We start from the raw sequence: 25,941 nt of genomic DNA, 5'->3' as shown, positions 1-25,941 counted from the left end.
AACTTATAACTAGAGTATTCTCCCTGGGTCAGAAACTGTTGATTCTTCACGAAGCCATTCACTCGTCTTCTATATTTTCCTAAACACCAGACTATGATTTTTGGACATTCTCCAGTCCTTCATTTGTAGTCACTCTATTGCAATTTAGCAAAAAAAACACGGGGGAAAGAAAAAAAAAAAAGAAGTATACATTTGGACACAAAAGGAAGATCAAGAATACAAGCCAGAAAATGTCCTTGGTTCAAGCACTAATAATCACTTAAATAAATTTTCTTTCTGTGTCCCATGAGTTACATACCAAACCAAAAGATGGCTATTAAATCATAAGTAGAATTACCTGCCTTGAGTATTAATAATAGCTGTTGGCCAATACAACTATAACAAACATGGACGAAACCCTCCAAACTTCAGGGAAAAAAAAGAAAGTTTAAAGTTTATGTTATTTGAACTTGTAATGGATATAGAAAATACATCTCAAGATAGAATATTTACATACACCTGAGACACCACTAAATAAAAGTGCAAGATAAATACCAGAACCTAGATCTTCATTACTCTGCATCTGGTCTGATTTTCTACAACCTTGCAACCCCTTTTCTTACTGTAAATTTTTATAAGAACAATGTAAACTAAAAAAATAATTAGCATCTTACAGATATAATAAACAATAGCAATGTAGTAGAGAAGCATAATAATAATAAATACTTTGGTATGTATTTTATTACAAGAATGAATTCCATACTGGTTGGCCTCTTTGGTTGGCCTCTTTGCAAACAAATTTGAATGGATACCAAGGGAGTAGAGAAAGTTTGACACTTTTTTTTTTTTTTTCCCTGAGATTTCAGCACATTTCAGCATATTGTGTGGCTAGCTGCATTTTTCTGCAATTCAGGGATGGAAGTTCAGTGTGTATATGTAAAAATTATCATTAATGTTTGGCAAAAATATGTTCTACTTTTTTTAAATGGAATTACAAGAATGCAGACCTTCACAATGCATATTTGAGAAATCAGAATATTTACACACTGGTAGGCATATTTTTACTGCATATCTAGCATATTATAGGACAATTCATTTTTCTAAATTTATGCTTAAAAATAAAAACCTTCAAGAAGCCACCAAATTTTTCTTCATTGAAAATTGACAATTGATTTAATATGAAAAAGTTCCAGTTAAAGTATGAAGTTGTTTGTGACATTCAAGAGAAATATTTTCTAATTTGGACTTTAATATAATTAATAAATCCCAACAAAAACCAAACTAACTTTGAAGATAATTAGGTTATTGTTACATGCATTTTGATTAATCATTAATCAGTCTACTGAAACATACTTAAGAGATTTAAAAACTTTTGAAGTCCAGTTTATTTACAGGCCAAGAATCCCACAGAGATGAGGTTTGATCTTTCATCTCCGTGAATGTCCTTTTGCCATTAATGTCTTTGAAAAATGGACATAAATTGTTATTGTCATTGGAAATGCAAAATTATGATTTGGTTGTATTTAATAACAACTCTTCCTTTCAAAAGCAACAAGCAGTCAATAATTAGACCCACTGAATCCTCTACATGCATAGTTTCAGCCATTATTTTGTGAAAATATTTCTAAAACATTGACATATACAAGGCACATGTTGTGCTGCACACTGCACTGAGACAGGAAAGACACCGACTTCAGTTTGGGAAGATTGCAGACTAAACAGAATGCAGGATAGTGCAAGTGCATGCAGACTAGGGAGCACAGTGAGATGGTGCTAATCACCATAAAGTGCAGTGCTTTCAGTTCACCAGCTGCCAGATGTGTACCAGGTTTAGAGAAATTGTAGCAAAAAAATCTCAAAAAAGAAATCATTCCTAGTGCATATTAGAAAACTCTACATTAATTCTTTTTTTTACCAGTCTCATTTACCAGATCCTGCACATATATTTTGGAAGTACAGTTATTTGTTTATTTTAGTCAACTCTAATAATTCTCATATGCATTCATTGTATATGTGTCCCTTTCCAATGGCTTTGACTGTATATCAGTTTATATGTCCACTCAAATTTTAATATTTGTGAGAGAAAGTAATGCCTAGTAATTAAAGACTTGTGTCACTTCTATTTTATGAATTATTGCACTAAGCTGATTATTTAATATGTAAGGCAGATCAGTACTGAAAAGTGGCATAGAACCTAACATCATATTAGAAGAAAATAGAAATTTAAAATAATATAAAAAGCCCCTTGGACATTGTTCTTTTATACGTAGTGACAACAGAGTTAATATTTTATGTTTACTCATAGCAAAGGAGAGGATTTTTCATGGATCACTGTTAACAGAAATGTCCTGGAATCAGGAGATATGGCTTCAGCTTTCTGTTTGTTGAAAGACTTCTGTAACTTTGGGAAGTCACTTGGGACACTTTTAAAATTCTTTAAGATTTTTAAAAAGTATTTTCCAGAGAGGGCATAGCATGACTTTGAAAAATGTAGTACCTAACACCTATTGAAATAATGGGTCTTACACATTTAGGCTTCTGTCAGTTCCGCTAGGAACTTGCCTGGATCATTAGGTACCTAAATACCCTGAACAAATCTGGCCCATTGCAGAAAGATTTTCTATCTGCAAGTAAGGTAACAGGCAATAGTATTCCCTTATGACATTGGTAGAAGGAAACATGCATTAAAGATTATAGCACTGCTATATATTAAAGCTTGGGATAGTATATCAATATGTAAGACAGATCATTAAAAAATGTCATTACATAATATTAATGATGCAGTAGTATCTAGAAAACTGCAGACAGTAGTGCCCAGCCTGTACCAGAGATGACACTGCAGAATTAAAGGTGCTTTAAAGACTGCGACAAAAAGGATTAAGTGCCTTGAAAAAAAGGTGTGAAAAGAAGTTGAGAAGAGTTGAAAGAAACTCAGAGACTTAAAACCAAAAAGAAACCAAACTTTCAATCAAGATCTCAAATGATCTGGCATGCTCACTGCTCTAATCACCTGTACTTTGTACCAATTTACTTGCACTCACACATTAGACTAACACTTCAGCTCTAGGTATTTTCCATTTCTCCTTTCATTTTGATGCACTATTTAACTATCAGATAATCTGTAGTAACAAAGGAATTTTACACTAAAAGCCAATATATGTTTGTGTTCAATTTCAAAGCTTCTCTTTGTCTCTGCTGTTTTGTTCGTCTGTTTGTCCAGAGCTGGCCATCCTCTTTTCTCTATCACTACTAATCTGATCAAAAGAACACTTCAAATGTCCATTGAAACAGGTGTGAATTTAATGCATGGCACTGCTAAAGAAGATTTTGCATGGAATTATTGTACTGATGAAATAACAACTGTCAATAAATTGCATGATAGAAGATAATAAGAAATGTAATGCATGAGAGAGTTAAAAAAGTCATAAATACTTTTGCAACATGACAGACTATGTCTAACCAATCTATTCTGGATCAACTACCCTTACAAAGTTTTCTAGAAGTATTTTTCATATTCTTTTTTTCTTCTTACTAGTGCTGCTTCACATATACTGCATTTCTATTTTACTAACACTTCATATTATCTTAGAGGTCCTTTGGACCAGGATTTCTCACAACAGCATCTTTGTGTCGCTGTTGCTTTTTCAGTATTTTAAAGTAAGGCTGTTATCCTGAAATGGAGAAATCTGCTTTTGGCATGTGAGTAAAGCAATTCCATTAAAAATGGGTAAGGTAAGGCAACTCATATTAGGAAAGAGAGTAAATCTAAAAAATAATCTCAGTTTTAATGAATCACTTTGAAATACAAAATACAGTGAGGAAAGATCACTAAGAAAATTGGACCTGAGTCTTAATTACAACCAAACATCTTACATCCCACTAATAGTATGCACTTATGTGACAGATAATATATAGACAGAGACTGGAAAAACAAGAGCAATTAAAACCCTCATAACCAGCTTGAAAGTTTTAAAACATATTTCAACATTCACTTACTAGAAATGACTATCACATTTTTATATATCTAAGCAGCATTATTAAAATCCTTGAGGAAAAAGTTAACTGACAGAGATTATTAGAAAAACAGTATCCTGTGAAAGATAATGTTTCTTTATTCACATCTCAAGCAGTGACAATATTTAGCTGACACCACATGAACTGCAGCTTTTAAACATGCTGTTCCTAATCAGTAGCAGAGAGAACTTGTATTTTGGAATAAAAATAACCAAATCACTGGGCAGATAATCTGCCCGGGTGCCACTTTCTCCCCTACACATCTCCCCCTTTCCATGACTTCAAACATAGAATGTCTGTGGTTTATTTTGAATGTCAAACTGTGATTATATGATCATACATTGCAATTCATTTTTAGCAATGGAAAGGAAATATCTCTGTCTTTTTATAGTTCTAAGCAATTAGTGATGGATTTACATATGTTTCACTGTTCATATTGGTGGTCTGTTTTGCTATGGACCTGAAAGCCTGTGAAGCCAGCCACAGGCCCCATGAACTTTGCAATGCTAAGTTTAGTTATGTTTGGTTCAGTACTTGACAGTGAAAGGAGCTGCATGAAATCCAGAAACAGTGTGGTATGTATGGCAATCTTTGTGAGACATTTTTTTTAAACACTTGCCATGGAATCTTTTATTTAATTATAATTTTTATCACTTAAAAGTTCTTACCATATATAAAATATGAGGCAAATAACAGTTTCATTAAATAAGCATTTCATTTTATTCTGTACATACTTTAGATCCTTATTAATCTGTCATTTAGAGGGAGGAAGCAATGGACAGAATTCTGCTTCAAACAACATTTTACTTTTTCTCAGTCCTAGCACAGTAAGGTTCTGACACTTCCCTTTAGCAATACTAATAACACCTGAGATATTTTTCAGGTAGTGAACTCCAGAATATAAAAGTTAAGGAATGTCATAATTACATATTTCCCTATGTTTCAAAAGCTGCCATGAAAATGTTTTTTAGGAATTACATTAACATTTTCTCAATGAGAGGTACAATGTTAATATTATGTACTGCAAAACAAACAGATCATTGATAAAGGAGTTTGGTCAAGAAAAAGAAGAAATAAGGTAGAGTTGAAATCTATTAATTCTCCTGTAATCTTCCTTAGAAAGTCTTTTCCCAGCTGAAGAAAAAAAATTCAAATAGATCTGCTTCTGCTTTAACTTCGCTGGGTTGAATGATTTTGCATTGAGATCCACAGATGGCTCCCTGAAGCTGTGATTCCCCATTACATCTCAGCATGTCTGCAGTTCAGACATTGTCAGCACTGAAAGCACTGGTAACTGTACATAGATTAACTTTTTTTCAGCATTTTCCTCTTAGAAAAATCACCTCCCATTCCCTTATCCCTCAAAGTATGTGTCCCTCAAAGTACAAATTTTTCATACAACACAAAAACAATACAGTTACTGGAATGAACCAAAGACACCCATGAAGACCATAGGGTAAGCAAGACTTTTCTTCTTTTATGTGGGAGGGGAAAGCATAGGGGTTGCTGCCTAAGGCATTATGAGCCTGAGAAATTTTCTGTAAGTTTTTAGGCAAAGTGACAATGATAGGAATATTCAAGCCATCCAAGCATTTATGCAGTGAGAAAGTGAAGAGTTGGTTGATTTTTTTTTTAAATTTTGTATAATTTTTGTCTTAACTTTTCTGACTAGCTTTGTATAAATTGGTAAAACTTAATTGTGAAGTATTGCTGATGTTCTTAACATTGTGTAATTTAGCACTTATATCCAGGGAGAGAATAAAGGTGGAAATGAAAATCTATTATGTTATGCAACAAAACACTAATAGAAGAATGCATATAGAATGAGCAAACTTCATACAGGCAGAAGAAAACCTCCTAAGAAAATGAGAACCTTAAAGAAGATAATTTGAAAATAATATGATGTTTGTATGCAAATAAGATACTGATGATCTCCCTTTTCTTACAGTATATTCAAATAATTTGCCACGAGGCAATGTAGGAAGCGATAACAGTGAGCTAGCAGAGTAGAGAACCTTTGAATGTTCAAAGGAGACATTCAATCATTTAAGACTCACAGAATAATGTGGTGTGAAATTATTATAATACGTTGGGAAGCGGCCTAGTTAGCAGAGAGGATGTTCCACTCTGCGTGGCTGCTTTGTGCTCTGTGCAGGAGCATCCAGTGCTCCCTGCAGGTCCCCTTGCTCTGCACAGGTGAGCAGCCAGGCTGCCTCACTGGCAGATAAACCCCCCAACTGGGCAGAGAAAACAATAGGAAGATAGCTAAAATAATTGTATGGCTTCCTATTGAAGTAATGCTTACATGGAAGTAGCAACTCTTTACCCAAAGGACCACAAAGCGTACAACAAACTGAAATTTAAATTGTCCTTAGTAACTGTCTCCGTAGATGAGCATCTGTGGAATCAGGTCAGAACACGTTGCCCTAAATGCTCTCGCAAGGTTTGTTTAGCTCTTTTTTTTCATTAGTTCTCACTCCTAAGAGGGAAAGTTTGTGAAATCTTGTAATGATGAGACAAAAAAGACCCCCTAGACCACTTCTCAAATAAGAGCAGAACAACCAACCAACCAAAAACCTGCCACATTGTTTATAATGCAAACAGGAACAAAAAACTAATTTTGGTGAGGTTGCCTAAGCAGTTTTGATAAACAGGTGTTGAAATGTCTTGGGAAGGAAAAATAATATATCAAAGGCAAAACCAGAATTTGTAATTTATTTGCAGTTAACTAGCAATGTACAGTGCATTCTTATTAAAGTGCAGAAACAAACACTTTTGCTTATTACTTTTGCAAATATATAACTTCTTTTTTCAAATTTCTGTTTTAGTCTTTGAAATGTAGAATGAGAGGCATTTGAGGAATCCTCCCTTTTTGCTTCCATTTTCTGAAATTCAAACTCTTTTTTTAGGAACTGCCAAAATATATTAAAAAAATAAAAAAAAAGAAAGGTGTGCTATTACAGAGGACTGAGTTCACAACAACAAGTGAATGCAAGAGGAAATAGACATTCTCATATGTCTATTTTATAGTTGTGTAACAGCAATTGAAAAGCCTGCTGCGTCTTAGTTGAAATGTGCTGATGGACTGTAGGAAGTAAATTATTTCAGCACTTGTAACTGTGTAAGTTATTTTATACTGTGGTATACCTTGAATTGTAAGAATGGACAGGGAGAAATTTTCAGAAGCTGATACAAATAGCCAGGAAGCTCAGAAGAGTGGGAAACTGAGCAGATGCATAGGTCTAAATAGCCATGGTGACACAGTTGTTTGGCCATGGTTTTGATTTTTATATGTTTCAGCATTTTATATAAGAATACTTACTCCACTAGTCAGCAGGAAAATGTTTGATTTTAGGTGCGAAAACATGGTATGTTAGTGAGCACAAAATCAGAAATAATACATATATAAATGCAAATTGAAATGTAATACAATTATGAAAGTGGGGTAATCATCAGGAAAAGAAATCTTTCATGTATGAATGAACTCTTACTCTGTGAATTTTGAAAATGTTGCACAGTTTCCTTTGGTAGAAATCAAGCATTATCTGAAAGTTTATCTGAAAAGAGGTATGTTGTCTTCTCCTTGTGAAAAATCTAATTCCCAGAAACTAATACCCAGTTGCCCTCTTAGCAGCATGCATTACTGAAACCCAATGATAAAAATGAAGAAATAATTGGAAGCTTGGAAATAAATCCATCAATCAAGTTTGATCTCAATCATTAGAAATTTTTTGTGCTGTCTGCACTGGATTTGGACCCATGCAACTTCTCAGAGCATTTACAAAACAAACCATTTATTGCTCTTTCTTAATGCAGATATGAGGTGATATTACTTGCTAATTTTTACTTTGCTATTTATGTAACTGAAAAAAATCTTGCAATAATACCCCCTGAAAAAGCATATAAAAAGCCTTTTATGAATAATTATTCATGGTTTCCATCTGTTTAAAGTAATTAAAGCAGATGATATTTGACCCACTAACTTCAAGATTTTATTTTTGGTTTTTCTCCAGCGAAGGATAGTAGCAATTCCCTTGAAGCCAATTTCTTACACAACTATAAAGAACAGAAGACTTCAAAGTGCATTTTGAACTGCAATATATATACTGAATCTTTCTGGCAATGTAGTGTTAAATTGCACACCAAAGTACCCGAAGTTTCACAAACCAACAGATAATGAAGCTGTTTAAGAGAGAATAAGCTCATTCCATTTTTGTCTTGATCATTATCTTAAGAATGCTGCTACTTGGTTTGGAACTGTGCATATTGTGTTACACTCATATCTACTAATTTTTTATTCATACAAGAAACTAAACTAATGAAAATTCTGTACTGAGGAGGCTCCAAAATAGCAGTTAATGCAGTTTTTGGCAACAGTAAGTCATAGTGACAATCAAGCCAAGAAGTTCCCTGTGTTTCTGTAACATCAGAGAAATGAAGATATCCTTAATCTTCAAGATCACAATCAACTCAACCACCTGCACTGTAATAAAGGAGTTTTCTTAGAACCAGACTTAAATGCTTTCTCAAAGGGCCATAAACAACCTCTGTTTCCATTCCATCCAGACATGCATCAACCCAGTGAATGCCTAATTTGAACATAACATTACCTAAAATGATCTTGTTATTGTGCTTTTTCAAACAGATTGGACTGAGCTTAGACATAGTTTAAGAGCACAAGTGGGTATGATGTTTTTTTCTTGAACTAAAATAATGCCAAACAATAACAGTCATAGAATTATTATGTGGTTGTATTGTTCTCTATAAAACCCTCCATAAAAAGTTTTACTCTGAACCTGTACAGAGTTCTCAAAATGCAGGGTGGAACAATCATGAGCAAAAATGTTGACACTGTTGTCTTTTCTTCATGGAGAGCAAAAAACTTTGGGCTTGATAGAGGGCATTCTATGGAAGGTAAATAAGTTTGGAAGAAAGGGTACAGGAAAGGCTTTCTTCTAGTTTAACACATCTGTGTCAACAGGCCCCAAGGAAAGATGGAGATTGTGAATATGAGAACACCTTTTGAGTCAAGACATTTCTGTGGCATCTCTTTGCTTCCTATCTCTTTCTTACTTTGCTGAATGCTGTTATCAGGCCAAGAGGGAGAAGCAAACACCACTTTTGATGGACCAACGAGCTGATGCTTAACAAATTATCCTTAAACTTGTCCAATAATTACACATGTTCAAAGACATGTCAAGCAATTGTGATTAATATTGAATTCCCTTCCCTTCTTTACTCACATTGAAAGAAATAACTGAATTAGTATGTAATCAGCAAAATTTCCTTTTCATCCATTTATTTCAAATCTGAGACGACTTCATGACTGGTCCAACTGGCCCATTTTCTCCCTTTGATTTTTTTCATATCTGAGGAAGTTCAAAGCTTTGCACAGCTTTGCACTTTTCTATATTCTCCTGTGTACTAAAGTTGTGTGTGTTAATCCTTCATCTTGAATAACAAATCTTTATTTCAACCTTCAATAACTTGTAACTTTTCCAAAAATTTCTATATGGATTTCTCCAGGCTAGTGCTTCTCATCTTGGAAGAGCATATTGTATTGTTTATCTAAAATGTTTCCATGAACTCTTAATTAAATTACAGCAATCTTGTTAAGGAGGTAGTTTCCTTATTTTCTTGTACAGTGCTAAGGAGCATTTCCTACACCAATGCCACTGTGTAATTTATCACTGAGCACTGAGTAGTCAACACACCTTCTAAAACAGTTCCTTTCCCTTTGCATTTAGAAGCAGCTGCCTTTTATATTAAATAGATCTATTATTTAATAATTCTCAGAAATGCTCCTCAGAAGATTAGAAAAGGAAGTGCAGAAGGTTATTTAACACACTCTGCTGAGAGAATTTAGATAGCAGACTGCAATTATCCAAATTGGAATTCTGCCAGCAGATGAAGGCTAATAACAATCTTCTGTGAAAAATACCATGCAATCTTTCAGGAGCAGACATGCCAGCAACATCTCATCTGAAACATGACAACTACAAGAGCTCAGTGTCTCTAAATTTTGCTTGGAATAGTAATTTGTTCAAATTCTAGAAAATGCTTCCAACAGAAACAGCACCATTTCCTACAACTCCAGTAATATATTTTTAAGTCAGCTATTAAAGTACTAAACAGTCTCATTGCACCTCAGAAGTACTATGAAAAGTGCCCTGATTTAGAAAATATTTGTGGTTCTTCTGGGTAGCAGAGAAGGCAATGTATACAGGCAGCTCTTCTCCTGTGGCTTTTGGTCCTTGGTTAAAGCTGTCACACTGGAGAAGGGAATTCTGGGTATAGGTCCATTAATCAGAAAAACTAAATTTTTTAGGTTTAGTCACTGTGAACATGCAAAAATCTCTTGACAAAGCTCACCATCAAAAGCCTTTAAAAATACGTAGGATGTATGAAAAGATCCTTTAATGAACTTAAAGATGTTAAAATATAAGACACAGAATAAGTGATTGCTTGCTTAGATGATGAATCAAAAGTGGGGTTGCCGCTTTCAGATTAGTGATGACATCAGTTTTCCTCACATCTCTATCCTCAACAGAGTAAGGAGTATGTAGGGAAATTTGCTAGATTGGAGATGTTAAGATCTTTTGGGTAATCAAATGATGCACCAATGTCAAGGTACTCCAAAACGTCCTCAAAAAATCAATAGGTGTGCAAATGCAGAAGTAGGCAAGTTTTAGCGATTCATATGCATGTAGGAAAATATAACTAACTGATACCTGCATGATGATGAGCTTGGAACTCAGAATTGACCCGAGAGCAGAACTCAGAGTTGACCTCAGACGCATCATTGAAATTTCTTTGAAATTACTGACTTCATGTTCCATGGCACTTCCACAAACAGAAGAGTAAGACAAAGAGAGTGAAATCTATCCCCTACAAAAAACACCAATGCACCCCTATCTTGAGTACGACCCAGAGTTCTAATTTCCTTATGTCAAGAAAGGCAGAGTCCTATTAAAGAAGATACAGGGATGGGCAAATAGCTGATCTTGGAACTGAAGTAGTTTCTTCTCAAGGAAAAATTAAAATTCCAGGTGTCTTTTTGGAGAAGGTGTCAGTCTGGAAAGAAGGTATCAGAGTGGTATGTTTCTCATTTTCATTCAGGATATTTTCTTTGAGTTTTGTCAGTCATTGCTGTGGGAACCCTGGAGAAATAGATTTCATTCGCCCAGCAAAGCACAAAGGCAAAAATGCTGGAGGATATTCTGTTTCCTTGAAGGTCCTGTGTGAAAGCTGCTCCGCAGGCACAGCCGTGTGCCTTGGCTGGGGCAGAGATTGTGCGGAGCTGCAGCAAGGAGGGGATGTCCGAGTCATCCACCCTGAGCAATCTCTGCAGAGCAAATACTGTCTAGTTTTTCAGGTGGTTATAGCCTGGACTAACTGGGGAAGATTTTCATGGTGGGAACAACAACAGCAACAACAACGAAAAAATCTCTTCCAGAGAATCATAAAGACTCTGTTCTAAAGTTGGCAGATAGTGGAGTTTCTACATTACAGAATTTGTAAATTAGAGTCCAGACAATGGCCTTTCTCTCACATTATCCTCTGCTTCCTCCTCCACTCAGTGAAGAAGAGCTAAGCATAAGTATACAGTATTGGGGCAGTGGAATGATAATTTCAATATGTTTTGTTGGTTGTGATTTTTTTGCCATGTCAAGTCAATAAGAAATTTCTTCTGTGATAATACGTCATTATCATACTAAAAATGGTTGATTGCATCTGTTTAATCATACTTTGCCAGAAAGGTGACTCAAAAAGATTGAAAAATTGAGTTTAAGTTAGACTTTTAAACATCATTGGCTGCCTTTACTTTTGCACAGATAATGCTATATCTTTCTTAAAATATTTTTTTGTCACTGCTGCCTCCCTAAGTGGATGTCTGGAAGAAAATATAGCATTGCTACAGTTTAGTATTTCCAACACAAATTTCCTTTTCTTCTTGAAGAATTTATATATTTAACTGCATTGTGAAAGATTAGACAGATAAAGAAGCTTTCAGCAGAATCACAATACAGGTAATTAAGGGTCTGTCAGCATTTCCATTATGAACTCCATTTAGTATTAAGGGCTTAGCATTTTTCCATCATTTCAGAAAATGTCAAGCTGAAAGCTGGCATGCAGATTAGCAGCCTGGATGCAAATTTGTTTACACAAAATATTTAAATCTGCTCAGCTGTTTTAGATTTAGAGATCAGCCAGAAACTTTAAACTCTCAGGGCTCCTCATGTGCTTCTGCCAAATTCTAGACCAAATCAGTTAAAAAAAAAAAAAAAAGTGATTGGTTAATAAACTTTTCACTCATTGTCTTCTAAAATGTTGATACTATTTACTTTAAAAAGGATTTTAGATTTTTGGTCATCTTGCAACTGTAGCTTTACTCCTGCCATCTTTATAAATGAATGATGAATTAGAATAGGATTTGAAAACGATAATAGAACCTGATTATTAATCTTGTAGTCTGAAGCATTGTTTTTGTCGACTCACTTAACTACTCTCATAAGACAATGAACCAAAAGAGACCAAAGCCTGAAAGGTTTTTGAGTGTCAATAACTTACCCATCTAGCTCTAATACCATTTTAGGGTACTGGCAAATAGAATGTGCTGGAGTTCATCTGTTACAGCTTTTCAGTTTCATCAGTTCAGTCCCATGCAAGATATAAACAGTTTTGTAGAGCTATCACATCCTAAATAAACTCCTCTGTATTGAAATGAGTATTTTGCTTTTTAGTATCAATCTGATCTGTTCTGCTAAAAGTCAATGACAAATCTTCTCTTCAGTTCAGTGGGGACAAGCTCTAAAATAATCTACTGGTAAATATTTCAATAAGGTTTTCAATTGAATGGATGATCACTTTTTTCAAAAGTACACTTCTCACTTGAGAAGTAAGAAACTTTGAATGGGAAGACTTTGAGCTACCAAGCAGTGTGAAATAGAAACACTGTTAGGAGCACCAACTGAGCCATCAATAGAAAAGAAATAAAAAAATAGTATTGTCATGTAAGAAAAAAAGACAATAGGATTGTAAAATATTGACATTCAAGTAGATAATGGGGATATTTTTAATACTGATAAGAGATGGAAAAAGAGGAAAAATCAAAGAAACACCTTCTAAAAAGTGCACAATCATCCAAGTGTGCCAGACAAAAAATAGGAACCTTGCCCAGAGCAATCTGACTTAAAAGCACAAAAAAGGAATGATACAAAAGAGATAGTGGAAATAAAATTTTACATATGAAGTATGGAGGAAGCAGATGAGGAGAAACGGTTGATCAAAAAAATATACCCATATCAGTTTGGCCAGAGGATATTTACCTACAGGACATTGTACTAGCTTAATAACGCAAAATAATAAAACTTGTAAGAATGAAGAAAACGTTCTTCAGAAAACACCTCAATATTGCAATGCAGTTATGTTTTCAGAAGTGATGATTCAATATTCATTGCATTGCATACAATATTCTAAAATAAACTATCCATTTTCCATATAGTTACCTCAGATCTATTGTAAATTCCAGGAGGAAATTCATGTCTCCTTAATAATTACGGTTTTTCTGATGAGCAGATTCTCTCCTTAGTTGGTATCTGTGGCACACTCTGACTCAGATTTGTGTTAACTCAGCTGTCAATGGATTTCAAAGAGGGGACAAATACAGGAGGCCCCAAAGGGAGCAATTTGGAACAGTACCTTTCACAAGTCAGATACACAGCAAACCCTCCTGACTTCATTGGAATACACAAAGTCAATGGGAGCAAGTGTGTAACAGCATCCCGACAAATCTAGCCTGGTTTTACCATATGCAATTTTTTTCCTTTTATATGTAATTATTTTCTTATTCTACAGTATTATGTAGAATCCAGAGTCCCAACAAGTCAGTGGTCATCCCAGAACAATGATATTAGTAAAGGATTAACAGGAGTAATATTAGATCTGTAAAATTTCTCTTATCATGTCACTTGGACAGTTATACTGTATACATTAGAGCTTGAAAAACCAAGAAGATATATCTTAGATTTCAAAAATATATCAAGTGTTCCACTTTTAACTATCTGATTCTATACTGTTCATTTATACACAAGTGAGTGTAAAAATATTTCACTATCAAATTCTGGACTTTTTTTAAAGTGTGTTTTGAAGTTTTCTTCTTTGGGGTGAATGGGTATTATTTTGGTTACCAAAAAATAATCAGGTAAACAGGCACGAGATACTAAAGAATGAAAAGAAATGTAACTGAAAAACCACTCTTCCAATCTTGCATTTTTGGAGATGATATAAAATCCAAAGAACTTCCTGGAAAATTTAGTAAGTCTAATCTATGACTCTAAGGCTGGGAGGACATTACATTTCCTAGCATATTACCCTTACATGATTATTACTTTGGGCCAAAAAAGGACTTTACAAATTACATGGAAATTGAAGAGAACTTTCTATATTTTTCTGCAGGCTTTATGTTATTGGGACTTTTCCAGCAGTACTTGTGGAGTGGGAAGAGAATTTGGGAAGGGAGCCCAGAAGTGCAGAGGAGGCTGAATAAATTCAGAAAAATTACAGGAGCTAGTTGATGAGCTAGATTTGAGTGTAGTAAAAATATATGGCTAGAGCTTAGGAGAATGGTGGGGTTTTTTATGGGTAGTCTAATTTAAAAGTAGCTGAAAATAGTGTAGAAACTCATACATGTTTCAATGGACTGCAATTGTAGTACTAGAAAGATTTAGGAATTTTGAAGCACATCCTTAGGAAAGTTATGGAGGTAGGCATGCAGGAGTCAGCAGTGTTGTTGAACTTGTTCTATATTAAACATTATTCTGTTGCTCATTTCTATATCAGATAAATAGCTTTGCAAATCAAACATTTGTCAGTACATTTTCAAAAAGACTGTGTCTTATGTGGTTGATTGGTGCAACTTTCCACTGCTGACAGTGCAAATGCCAATATACTTCAGTGTACTATACCAATAAAAACTCTCTAATCAGCTGAGAACTTTTGTGAGCACTATATTGATGCAAAGATTGTCCTTTTGTTATATGTTATTAAGTATACATATTTCTTCTCTTGTGGTCACTAAAATTGCAGAGCACTCATCACTCAGCACTGCTGGGTTAACAGTTGGACTTGATGGTCTTTGAGGTTCTTGCCAACCCACCCAATTCTGCCATTCTATGCAACAAGCATTGCTCAAGTCAGCAGGAGCCATATAACTGAAGTGTCAGCACAGAAGCGTTCAAGGGAAATCACAGATGATGAGAGCATAGCTGTGAATTAGGCAGAATCCTTCCTGACAGAGGACACAGTTACAGATGCCTGCTACCAGGAGTGCTGGTGTGTCTGTTTCCCTGCATGCCCCTGGAGATGCAAGAAAAAAGCATCTGTTACCACAAAGCCAATGGCCATGATTATGTCAGGTGGCCAAAGACCTATTCTTTTCTTCCCCAAGTCTTTGCTTAGCCATGTAGGCTTCCCAAAAGTCAGGATTTGAACTTTTGGTTTCCACTATATTTCAGTTATTTTGATTTTGACTCAGCATATTAGACATCTTTAAAATAAGGCAGGGGCAAATACAAAGAATTTGTTAGAAAAAAAATGCAATAAAACTAACATAGAAACTTTCTGATTTTTGTGCTTTGGTTTTATTAGCTAATTCAGCATTTTCAATGTAACTCCATACTGGAATATATGATAGCCTGATACAAGTAAAACCAAATTGCATTTATAATTAAATTTGAAGCATTTTAAACTGAAATCTATTTTCTTAAGTCCTCTTAGTTCCTCTGCAGCCATTAGCAGCATTGTGCAAATTCCAAAATGCTTTACTGAAAAACAAAAAAAATTAATATGAAATCTTGAAGCTAGGTTAAAAAATTGCTGTACTTCACCATATGTCCTGACAAAAACAGGACCATTCTGGGGTTCTAGGGACTACACCTGACATTGTATTAGCATACAATCATTACACTGAATCCAGTAAACTCATCCTTAGAACTGCTGATGTAACCATCAATGAAATGGGGAAAGGGCATTTTCCTATTGTATCCAAATATATAATTTATTTTCCCTTAATCATAAACAATTTACTTGTATAATCCTTAGGTTTACAATGTAATAAGACCACTTCAAATTAAAATATCAAGCATATATTGTGAAATACATAACTTCTGTTGCAATTAATATTTATGTACAGAACAATATATATGTACAGAAAATTGTAATTCAAAACTCAGTACAAAAAGAAACAGGAAAATCTACTCTCAGAGATCTTATTCTGGACTCTCCTTTTGCCTTAAATGGGCTCAAACAACAGACAGCTTAGAGGTTCTTTTAATATTCTGTTTTACAAATTCTAGGTACCTTTGGGTCAAAGTTCATACAAAGAATCAAAAATGCAACTTTTAGTATAGGCTTTTAGAATACTTTTAATTAGACTAAGCTTCATTTCCCAAAATAATTGCACAGCAATCAAGAAAGCTAAGTATAGTAGACTGTGAAGTTTTTGTTCTGGGTCAGATTAAATAGTGGAGAAAAGGTTTTGTAATTCAAGTAGTTCCATCTCAACACTATGTTCAATGAGAATATGTGTACTTTGCATTTCTGTGGTTCGTTTTCACTAAGGACTCCAAACTACTAATTTCCCTCAAAGGCTTTGTTCTATTCTTCTACAAGGTATCTGCTTGCTGGGTTTGAAACCGGCTCTATGAGGAAATAATGATGGCAGAGGGTTCATTTCAACTGCACTGAAATGCAGCCACCTCTGAGATATGTCAGGCTCTTCAAATGATAACACCAGTATTAAAATAAACCAGAAGACAGCACAGAAATGCTCATTCTTTGTATACTTGAAAGGTGATTAGACGTTTTCAATCTACTAAAAAAAAACAGCTTGTAGAAACTATATCTGGTAAAAAAATCCTAAATCACTAGGAATAAATATGACAGTCAATTCCTAATTTTTTTTAATTACTGGTTTTAGCAACTAGTGTTTTTTCTTTTCATCAAGCTTTTCTCCTAACAAGTACACCTAGCTATCACTATTACCACTCTTCTTTTATTAGTGAAATCAATTATGCATTATAGTGGAACTTCCTTCTGAGATTCGGAATACACAATAAATTAAGAGGTAATAGATAACTTAGGAAGCATATGAGTTTTGAGTTGTTACCTGTGCCTTTGACAGGTAACAATGCAGTCTTTTGAATTTCTTCATAACATAATCAAATATGTGGATATAATTTCCACACATATACATATTTCCATGAGAATTGAATCAAACTAGTTACATGCATAAAGCTAATAAGATGCATAAATAGGGGAAACAGACAGAATAGAATTCAAGGTCAGAAATAGTGATTCAATGGCAGTATAATCCAAGTAATCAACTCAGTCATTTCTGCCTCAAGCCTCCAAATTCTTTCAGTTCTTTTGCAAAGACAGTCTGTGCTATTTACAGGCCTTGGGGGATGAGAATTCATCACCCCAGGAATGCTTCTGTGGTTAAGTTATTTACAGTTATTTTCCTTATTTCTATGATACAATGCAAATATGACACATGACGCTATGAAGCATTTTGTAGAATCCAAGGGAAAATGGGCAGTCCATCTCTCTGTGTCTGTGCTGGCTGCATCCCATCTTGTTTTTCAACAAGAGTTCTATGAGAGGAGCAGCCCTGCTGGGATCCCTTGTTTGCCATTCATCAATACATCGGGGCTCCCCCTTTATGAGTAGCACTGTTCCTAAATCTATAAACTTACCCAACTAAGATTTCAGGCCCTGGGAAGGGCATGATGAATTCCCACTATTTCCATCTTTGACATTTACAACAGTACTCAGCATCTGTAATGCTGAAATTATGAAGCCATACTAAATCTCACACGTTCTGTGAGAACAAAGCAATGCAGCAATGATTGTAAATCTGCCCAGGAAAGGTAAACAACTGAATGTAAACAAGTACAAATGTAAATGTGTTTCTGTGTGTATATGTGTATTTTAAATAATCCTCCTTATAGTCCCATATCCTTCTCCATTCTACTTCCCAGAAAATAAGCTGGATATTGGGAAGGAGATCTTCAACATTTTCTACTACTAGTTTGTTTTTTTTTTTTAAAGGAGTTTTAAAACTGGTGCATTACATGTCACACCCTGTTCTATTTAGGCCTAAGATAATTGCCAAATATTGTCCCTTGAATTTTAGATAAAGACAAATGTTATCTTTTTTTTGTAAAGAAATTGTACCATTTCATTGACAAGGAAACATTCTTCTGTAAATTTGATTAAAAGGCATGTGTCTAAATCTTGTAAAAGTTATGGAATTTTGCAATAAACTCTAGCGTGGAAATTACTTAAAATTTTGATGTAAGGTTTATAACCTTGCAATAATTGATTTTATCAGATGTGGCTCTGATTTATGACTTAAAAATTGCTTCCTCAAAAATCTCACATAGTAAGAGCTGTCTTAAAAATATAAGGGTTTAAGGAAAAAAATCAACAGCTTAGACCAAGTTGTCTGTTCTCTTCTGACTGCTCTTTCCTGGAAATTGCTTTGTAAGGTAATTGGCAAACTAATTTCCCTAAATGCTTTGTTCTATTCTTCTACCTTAACCATTATGGTCAGAAACACAACCTGAATGATGTGCATCAGCAAGTAGTTGAAGCTGAGATATCACAACTCCATGGAATTAGAATTGAAGTTTCCTATAAGTAGGGGAAAAAAACAAAACAACAACAAATTTTACAGCAGATCATAAAGGCTTTCTTATTCCAACCATTCTAATTTATCAGATTCTGTAGAATTAAAATTTTATATATAATTTTAATTTATTTTACAGATGCTTTTTTTTACTTATACTGTTTCTCTGTCTCTCAGTATCATAATGCTGGACTCACTTGGCCTTGCTTCAGAGATGTTAACATGTCCCCCGGACTCTTACTAGAGCCACCTGAAAATGTAAATGCTCAATACCTCTGAAAATCAGGCAATGTCTAAGACAGTATTTTTTTTAAAGCTACAACACAAGGCTGTCTTATTCTTCAGAACATTTTCCCTGAAAAGTTGTTACAATCAGGCAAATTGAACCATCCTCACAGGATATTTTAAAACTTTTTCAAATTTCTCTGAAAGAGTATGTGATTTTCTTTCTTGTTACCAGATACATGTGCATTCAATGGATTTGAATCAGATTTTGTGGGTAGATCTTCACATCATGTCAACAACAAACCAAATTCATCACAAATATTCATACAAACCAGTGCTTTCAGCCAGATGAAGAGTGGAAAGAATGCAGGATTTATATTAATGCCATGGTATGGAATGGGGATGGAAGACAAGGCAAGGCAAGGCAAAGCAAGGGAAAAAAGCAGCAGAATGAAAGACAACAGACAAATGAACAGAACACAGGCCAGTCCATGCCTTTCCAAATGTGATGTTTCAAAAGCAGCCTGTGTCTTAGGAGATCCAAAGCTGTTGGCTGCTGTAATCCAGGACGTGCTAGTCACTCCACTTGCTGTGTTTCTGCAGTCTTTCACTAGCCTGCCGCTAATTGTGATGGTTGGAGATAGAGGACACTAAGCTAGATGGGCAATTATCTTGCTAGACTTGTGGCTCAAAAACATCCTCCCCTGCCCCAAACACAAGCAAACAAGGAAAAAACCACCGGTAGACTACAAGTTTCTGCTATGATTCTGCACAGGAATTTTGGAAAAGGAGGAATTTTGAAGCACATCCACAGAATTCTTTAGGTCTCATGCACTGCTGCTGGCAAACTGAGATGCTGATAATGGAGTTGAAGGTACAGCCTGTCCCTCTCCACTCTGGATGGCTGCTCAAGAGCTCAGCCTCTCGCAGAGGAACGGGCTAGTTGTGCTTAGGGACTGGGGGCTATTTCTGCGTGTCAGCCGAACAAACCAATCAGCCGACCCTCCTAGAGCTGCCTTAGACTTGTCGGCCGAAGAGGTGCAGCAGTGACCGAGATGAAGTCAGCAAAGCCCGAGGACGGGATTCCGCCTGCAGGAGCGCCCGGCGGCGCGGACCCCTCGGGGGCTGCGGGGCCGGGACCGGCGCGGGGGGAGCTGCCCGGGCCGGCTCCGCCTTGGGACTGCCGCCTCTCACAGTGACAGGGAGGAAAGCGGAGCTGAGGCTCTCCTGTGCCCTTTGCGAGCCCCGAGTGGCACCGGCAGGGAAAGGAGAAGCAGTCCCTGCTGGCGCTGCCGGGAGGGGCCGTGTGCTGCTTCACTGCTGCCCTGCAGGAGAGGAGGAGGAGGAGGCGAGCGTTAAGCGGGGGCACAGCCATGTTGTGTTTTAGCCCTGAGAAAGGCGGGGGTGACAGAGGTAACTTTGACTGCAACCCTGAAGAGCTGCATAGAAAACACGGCGAGCGGCGTTGGCGCTGAGCACAGCCAGCCCCGTGGCACCCGCGGGGGCCACGGCAAAGGGGCTCCCCGGAGGAGGCGAGCGGGTGTGGAGGGGCTGGAAAGGAAGGACCACGCTGTCCCCGCTCCAGTCAGTGTGTCCCTATCCCCCTGCGTGAGTACATGCACAAACACACGAACTTACTCAACACACACACATCACCCAAAGATCCGGCATCGGCCATCGGGATGTGAGGAAACCTGAACCTGCTGCTACTCTCCCGACCATTCCCGCCTCGGGTTCAGAGCCAGCAGCATCTCGCTGCGCCCAGCCGTGCCCCAGTGGGGAAAGCCATCCGCCAGTAATCTCATACCCATCGTCAGTAACTGCATAAATCAAGTGACTGGGAAGGAAGCGGTGGGGAGGGGCTGGCAGAGCATGAAGGGAGCGGGATTGAGGTTGGAATGAGGGAAAAGGGAGATGGCAGAGGTGGTTAAAAGAAGCAGGGCACGCTTTGTCCCTGCTAAATACTCCCACATGCCAGGTACCCATCACTGGAAATGGAAATGCTTTTCATCTTCTCATCACTTCTCTTGTCAATGAGCCGTTTAAAATCTCAGTGCTTCATCTCCCTTTCATTTTAAAAGCTGCCCTTGTTCCGCTTGTCACAAATGCAAGAGGGGAACAGAGGAACAACAGCAGCGGCAAAGCTTCATTTTAGCCGGGCAGACAAAAGTCGACCTTGGTGCTCTCTCTTGGAGAGACAGCCAAGGAGCAGAGATGGAGGATTTGCCTCCACTATCCATCACAAGCTTTTTTTTTCTTTTTCTTTTTTTTCTTTTGGTGGAAGGAGGTGCCAAATCGAAGGCATGCAAGTCCTTTGCTAAATCCCAGGAGGCAATGCTCACTGATGCTGCCTAATTTTTCCCCACTCTTTCATGCTCTCTTCCACACTTTCTGTAAGGGAGTTGGACAGTGGAGTTTTCCATTCCCTCATCCTCAATATTTGGTTTGTATCTCCCTTGCCTCAATGGTGCTTCTCATTTCTCCCATGGTGTGAGGGGAGGGAGCTTTCCTGGATGCCTCCTTCATCTGAAGGGAAGAACACAGGGTTCATGACCCCCTGTAACTGATCAGGAATCACTCTGCTCGGCCTTTTCTCAAGGCCGGATCGTGGATGTGTTCGTTTTAATGCCTTTCACACCACTCAGTTTTCAGTGGTGTCATTTCTTTGCTTTTTTACTCCATTGCTATTGAAGGAAGATTTTGTTGGAGATGGTTCCATAGCATAAATGGGATATTGTATAAGCAAGACTTTAATTGAAAAAGGAACAATTCCTTTTTACTTAGCTCTTCCTATCACTCCTTCCTCAGCAGTTCTTACAATTTCCTTTCTTCCACCTTCCCCTGCTTTCTTCTCCCTTTTCTAACCCCTTTCAATGTTGTTGAAGGTTCCAAAGAGTCATGAATTTATAGATAAACGTGAAGGATTTGTTTTGTCCATATTAATATATCCAAGTAAAGCCTAACTATCCAGATGTGAGCGTGGTTCCTCAAGCATCCGGGGATAGTTTGGCACATGTAATGATGGGAGAGCTGTGGATCAAGACTGGGGAAATGATGACAGGACAATGACAAAAATTGGAAAAGCCTGAGAGGCAAATATCAAGCGAAGCTGTGGAACTGGTCTGGATGACAGGAATGACAGCAACAGTTTGGGTGTTATGATGTGGTGCTGGACTGCTCAGTAGAAATGTTTAAACAAGGAAGGGTATGGGTGGGAGCTTGCAGAGATGGGGTGTGGTAAAAAGGCCTTGCAAAGCAATGGTAGAGCAGATGTAGGATCTGTGGAGTCATCTTGCTCCCAACATCTGCAATGTTTTACGTGGGCAGGTATTCATTCATCCTTTGCCTCTGCTTTCTGGGGGCAGGAGCTCTGTTGACACAATGGGAATGTAAATCTAAGTAAAATGCTTTCATTCACGGGAGTGGAAGAAGAATTAAGATAAACGTCCAGAATAGATGCAGTGCTGCAGTCAGTGAGTGTAAGCCAGCTCTGTAAGGCTTGGCTGCCTAAAGGAACCCACATCCAGAATGTAAAACATCACCTCCTGGGTCGGCAATTTCTGGGCGAGCTGCCCCAGTCCAAAGGAAGTCTATGGAAACTACCAGGATCGGGGAAGCTTAGGCCCTAACAATGGGAAGAAGTAGAAACAGCCAGTTTTCCAAAACCCTTTTTTCCCTTTTTCTTGGGCTGTTTCTGGCGCTCCATCGCAGCTTTTGCCCTCTGTGCTCAGCGTTTTTTCCTCACCCCACCCCCAAGGGCAAGCGGCGGCTCTCAACAGGTGCTGGGGAAGCCGCTCCGCTCCGCTGCTCTGCGCGGCGCGTCCCGCGGTCGGGTGCTGCCGCCCCGCGACTGCGCTCACCTCGCAGCCGCCGCGCCGGAGCCCCCGCACCGCCCCGCTCCCGCACCGCGCCCGCACCGCTCCGGAGCCCCGCATCGCCCCGCGCCCGCACCGCGCCGGAGCCCCCGCACCGCACCGCGCCGGAGCCCCCGCACCGCACCGCGCCCGCTCCGGAGCCCCGCATCGCGCCGGAGCCCCCGCACCGCGCCCGCACCGCGCCCGCACCGGCCGGCAGCCAGCCCGGGCTGCCCACCCTGGCTCCCGGCACCCAGAAGGCGCTCATGGCAGAAGGCTGAACCGGGGAAAGGAAATGCCCCCAGAGGCCCGGGCCGGTGCCGACAGCGAATCGTCTCCAGACCGGGGCAGAGCGCCGGGAGCGGCTCCTTCAATAGATGCAAACACAGAAAGGCTGCCTTTAATTACAGGGTCCATAAACGTCGCAGGCAAGCCCCTTGGATACCCCGCGTCAGGATAACGCGGGATGAGGTAAAAGCCCTCCAGACCCTCCCCGTGAAACGCGAATTGTCTTTTTCAACGCGATGCAAATGGGGGGAAAAGCAGCTGCAAAGCTCTACAATAAACTGTTTCATCCAAGCCAGCGCCAGCTCAGGAAGGCACGCCTTTGAATGCCACCCCCACAAGACACCTCCTTCCCACCCGTGCAGGCAACCTCTGTAGGCGATAACCAAGTCTAAAAACTAAGGGGGATCGATAATGTCTACTAAATATTCTGGGAGTGTATGAGTGTGGCGGGGAGGAGGGATGAGGATGAGGAGGGGGATAAAAGGGTGATTAATCGGATATTAATCACTGGCCACAAACAAGGGGAGATTATTTCGGGTAGGCAGCCGACTGTGGGGAGTAGCAGAATAGATCCTTTTACTGAAGGCACGCGTGATGGGATCGGCGCTTCGCTGTTTAGCGATGCCTGTGTAATTCTGCAGGTGCACATTATTCAAGCCACATATTTCTTCTTTTCTCTGTGTGTAGCATTTCCCTTAACTGCCTGCAAGCACAGACTTAGCGAAGATATTTATGCCGCTAACTAGACATTTCCTTTTTGCCCTCCTTTCATGAACACAGAAGCAAGAAGAAAGCAAAATAGCCGCTGCCTCGGGGGAGAAAAAATAGAGATAAAAACCACCACCCAAACTCCCTTACACACATCAGAGAAAAGGGACCAAGCGAAGGAATAGAGAAGGTGTCGATCTTTGCACCCAGCGACAGACCAAGGCTGAATTACTAAGGCACCTTTCCGGCAGCCGGGGAGCCCTGCATGCGTACAGACAGCTGAGCGTGAAGCGCATTTCGGGCTGCGAGACGGCTGCGAGTACGCTGGGCTCCTCCGTAACTTTCCCCACGTAACGGGTTAAACTAATAAGTGCATCGATACAGGCATTCCCTCAAAGATCCCGCTGCTCGACCGAAATCCAGAATTGTAGGTAATCCCCCCACACACCCGGCACTAACATCATCGTCACCTTAAAAAAAGTGAACCAGTGGGATTTGTTTGAATATACACTAGTTAGAGGCTATATGAACCAACTCACGTCTCCGTTTGAGCATACTGCAAGAATATTTATTGAGCCCCGGCTCAGTCACTGCATTGAACGCCAGCTCTGGCAAGCAAATACATTTCCTATCTCCGAAGAGAGCTCTGAATCAACTCCTTCTTTCCTCCCCGCCTTAGCGATCGTTTATATATTTCCATTGCAAAGTACCAAGGGCAAAAATATAAAATAAGAGATAAACATATTTTGAAATACACCTTGATACAAGGCGAGAGCTTGCAACGCCCTGACAAAAAGCAAATAGACCCCTAAAAATATACCACTCAAATACTACCCTACCTTTCACACACGAAACCATCAATAAAAAGACGAGGTTCCAAAATGTAAATCCACTTTTAATCTCCATTTTCTTCACCAGGATGAAGTCCAGCCGGCCACATTTAGTACATCCCCTTTCCCAAAAGTCTGCTAATTTCGATTCCTTTGCACGGATTTCCCCTCTGCAGATCCCTTTCATATTATTCTTGAGAGCTCCTAATTCCTATTCCTCGGCCAGGCGCAGCGGAGTTGTTGCTGTTGATGGTGCGCGGTCACAGCTCGGAGTGAATGGTGTTTCTGGGATACCACAGCAACCTTGACGAGGACTCAACCATCTCTCCAACGGGGGCACAAAGTCTCAGCTACTCTCGATCGTGTCTTTTCCTCCCCCACCCCCCCCGCTACCCCAACTCCCTGCACAGCCGAAACCCACCACAATCCTCCCTCCTCGCAGCATCCACCGGGAGCCACGGGAGAGCACCTCAACGCTCACACTCGCTCTCTCCAATAAACTCCGAACAGTATTTGCAATTGAGACTCTCCCCCCACCCCCTTGCTCTCTCGAGAGGATCAGTTCTGCCTGGGAGAGCGGCTCGGGAGATAACGGAGCGCCGGGATCCCCCCGCCGCCCGCCGGAGCCTGGGGCGGCCGGCGCGGCGGGCTCGCCCATCCCGCCCGCGGCAGCAATCACAGCCCCGTTATTGAGCACGCACGTGCGGTGCTCGGGGCTGCCATCGCCACAGCGGCTCGCACACGGCGGCTCGCCCGCGCCTTCGGGCACACAGCCCGCGGCAGCGAGCGCGGCCCCGGGGATGCGCAGCCTGGTTGCTCTGCGCGGGGACGTGAATTACAGGCCGGGCGCGGGGGAGCGGCGGGCACAGCCCGGGTGCCCGTAAGCGCAGCTGAGGGACCCCCTTGGCCCGGCGGGCGGGGGCTCCCAGCGGGCCGGGCCGGGCCGGGCCGGGCCGGGCCGGGAGCGGAGCGGGGGCGGCGCGGCCGCGGCTCCGCCAGAAGAGCGCGGGCGCCACCTGCCGGCCGCCGGGGCGGGGGAGCGGGGGGGCTGCGGGAGCGGCGCTGCCCCGGCCCGGGGAGCCCGAACCGCGCCCGGGGCTGCCCTGCTCGGCCCGCCCAACACCGCGCAAGCTGCGCGGAGCCGCCGCGGCGGGGAGCTCGTGGAGGGGCGGGCGGGCACCGCCCGCGGTGCGGGGGCGCGCACGGGGGTGGGCGCAGGCGTGTTGTCCCAGGTGTGCGGGGGCGGTGGGGATGGTGGCGGCGCATTTCTGCGCGTAAGCGCTGCGCGCGTGTGCCGGGCCCCGCAGCGCGTGCGTGGGAGGTTTCTCTGGGGGCGGAGTGCGTGTTTGGG

The 25,941-nt window shown here is 40.0% G+C and overlaps 1 protein-coding gene across 3 annotated transcripts in view; it reads right to left on the bottom strand.

Annotated features, from left to right (window-relative positions):
- CSMD3 (CUB and Sushi multiple domains 3) overlaps window positions 1-25,002 on the bottom strand; it is a 588,763-nt gene extending 563,761 nt beyond the window's left edge. For 2 of the 3 annotated variants that reach the window (XM_063173384.1, XM_063173392.1), the window contains exon 1: window positions 24,600-25,001. In XM_063173384.1, coding sequence (XP_063029454.1) covers window positions 24,600-24,777 — 178 coding nt within the window. In that variant the 5' untranslated portion in view covers window positions 24,778-25,001. Of the gene's footprint in view, window positions 1-24,599 lie in introns of all 3 variants that reach the window. The other variant, XM_063173375.1, reaches the window with a different exon arrangement.
- Between the last annotated feature and the right edge of the window lie 939 nt (window positions 25,003-25,941).

This window comes from Melospiza melodia, chromosome 1, assembly GCF_035770615.1.
Source record: "Melospiza melodia melodia isolate bMelMel2 chromosome 1, bMelMel2.pri, whole genome shotgun sequence".
Lineage (NCBI taxonomy): Eukaryota > Metazoa > Chordata > Aves > Passeriformes > Passerellidae > Melospiza > Melospiza melodia.
The sequence above is the reverse complement of the archived record's forward strand: the minus strand, read 5'-3'. Positions and strand labels throughout refer to the sequence as shown.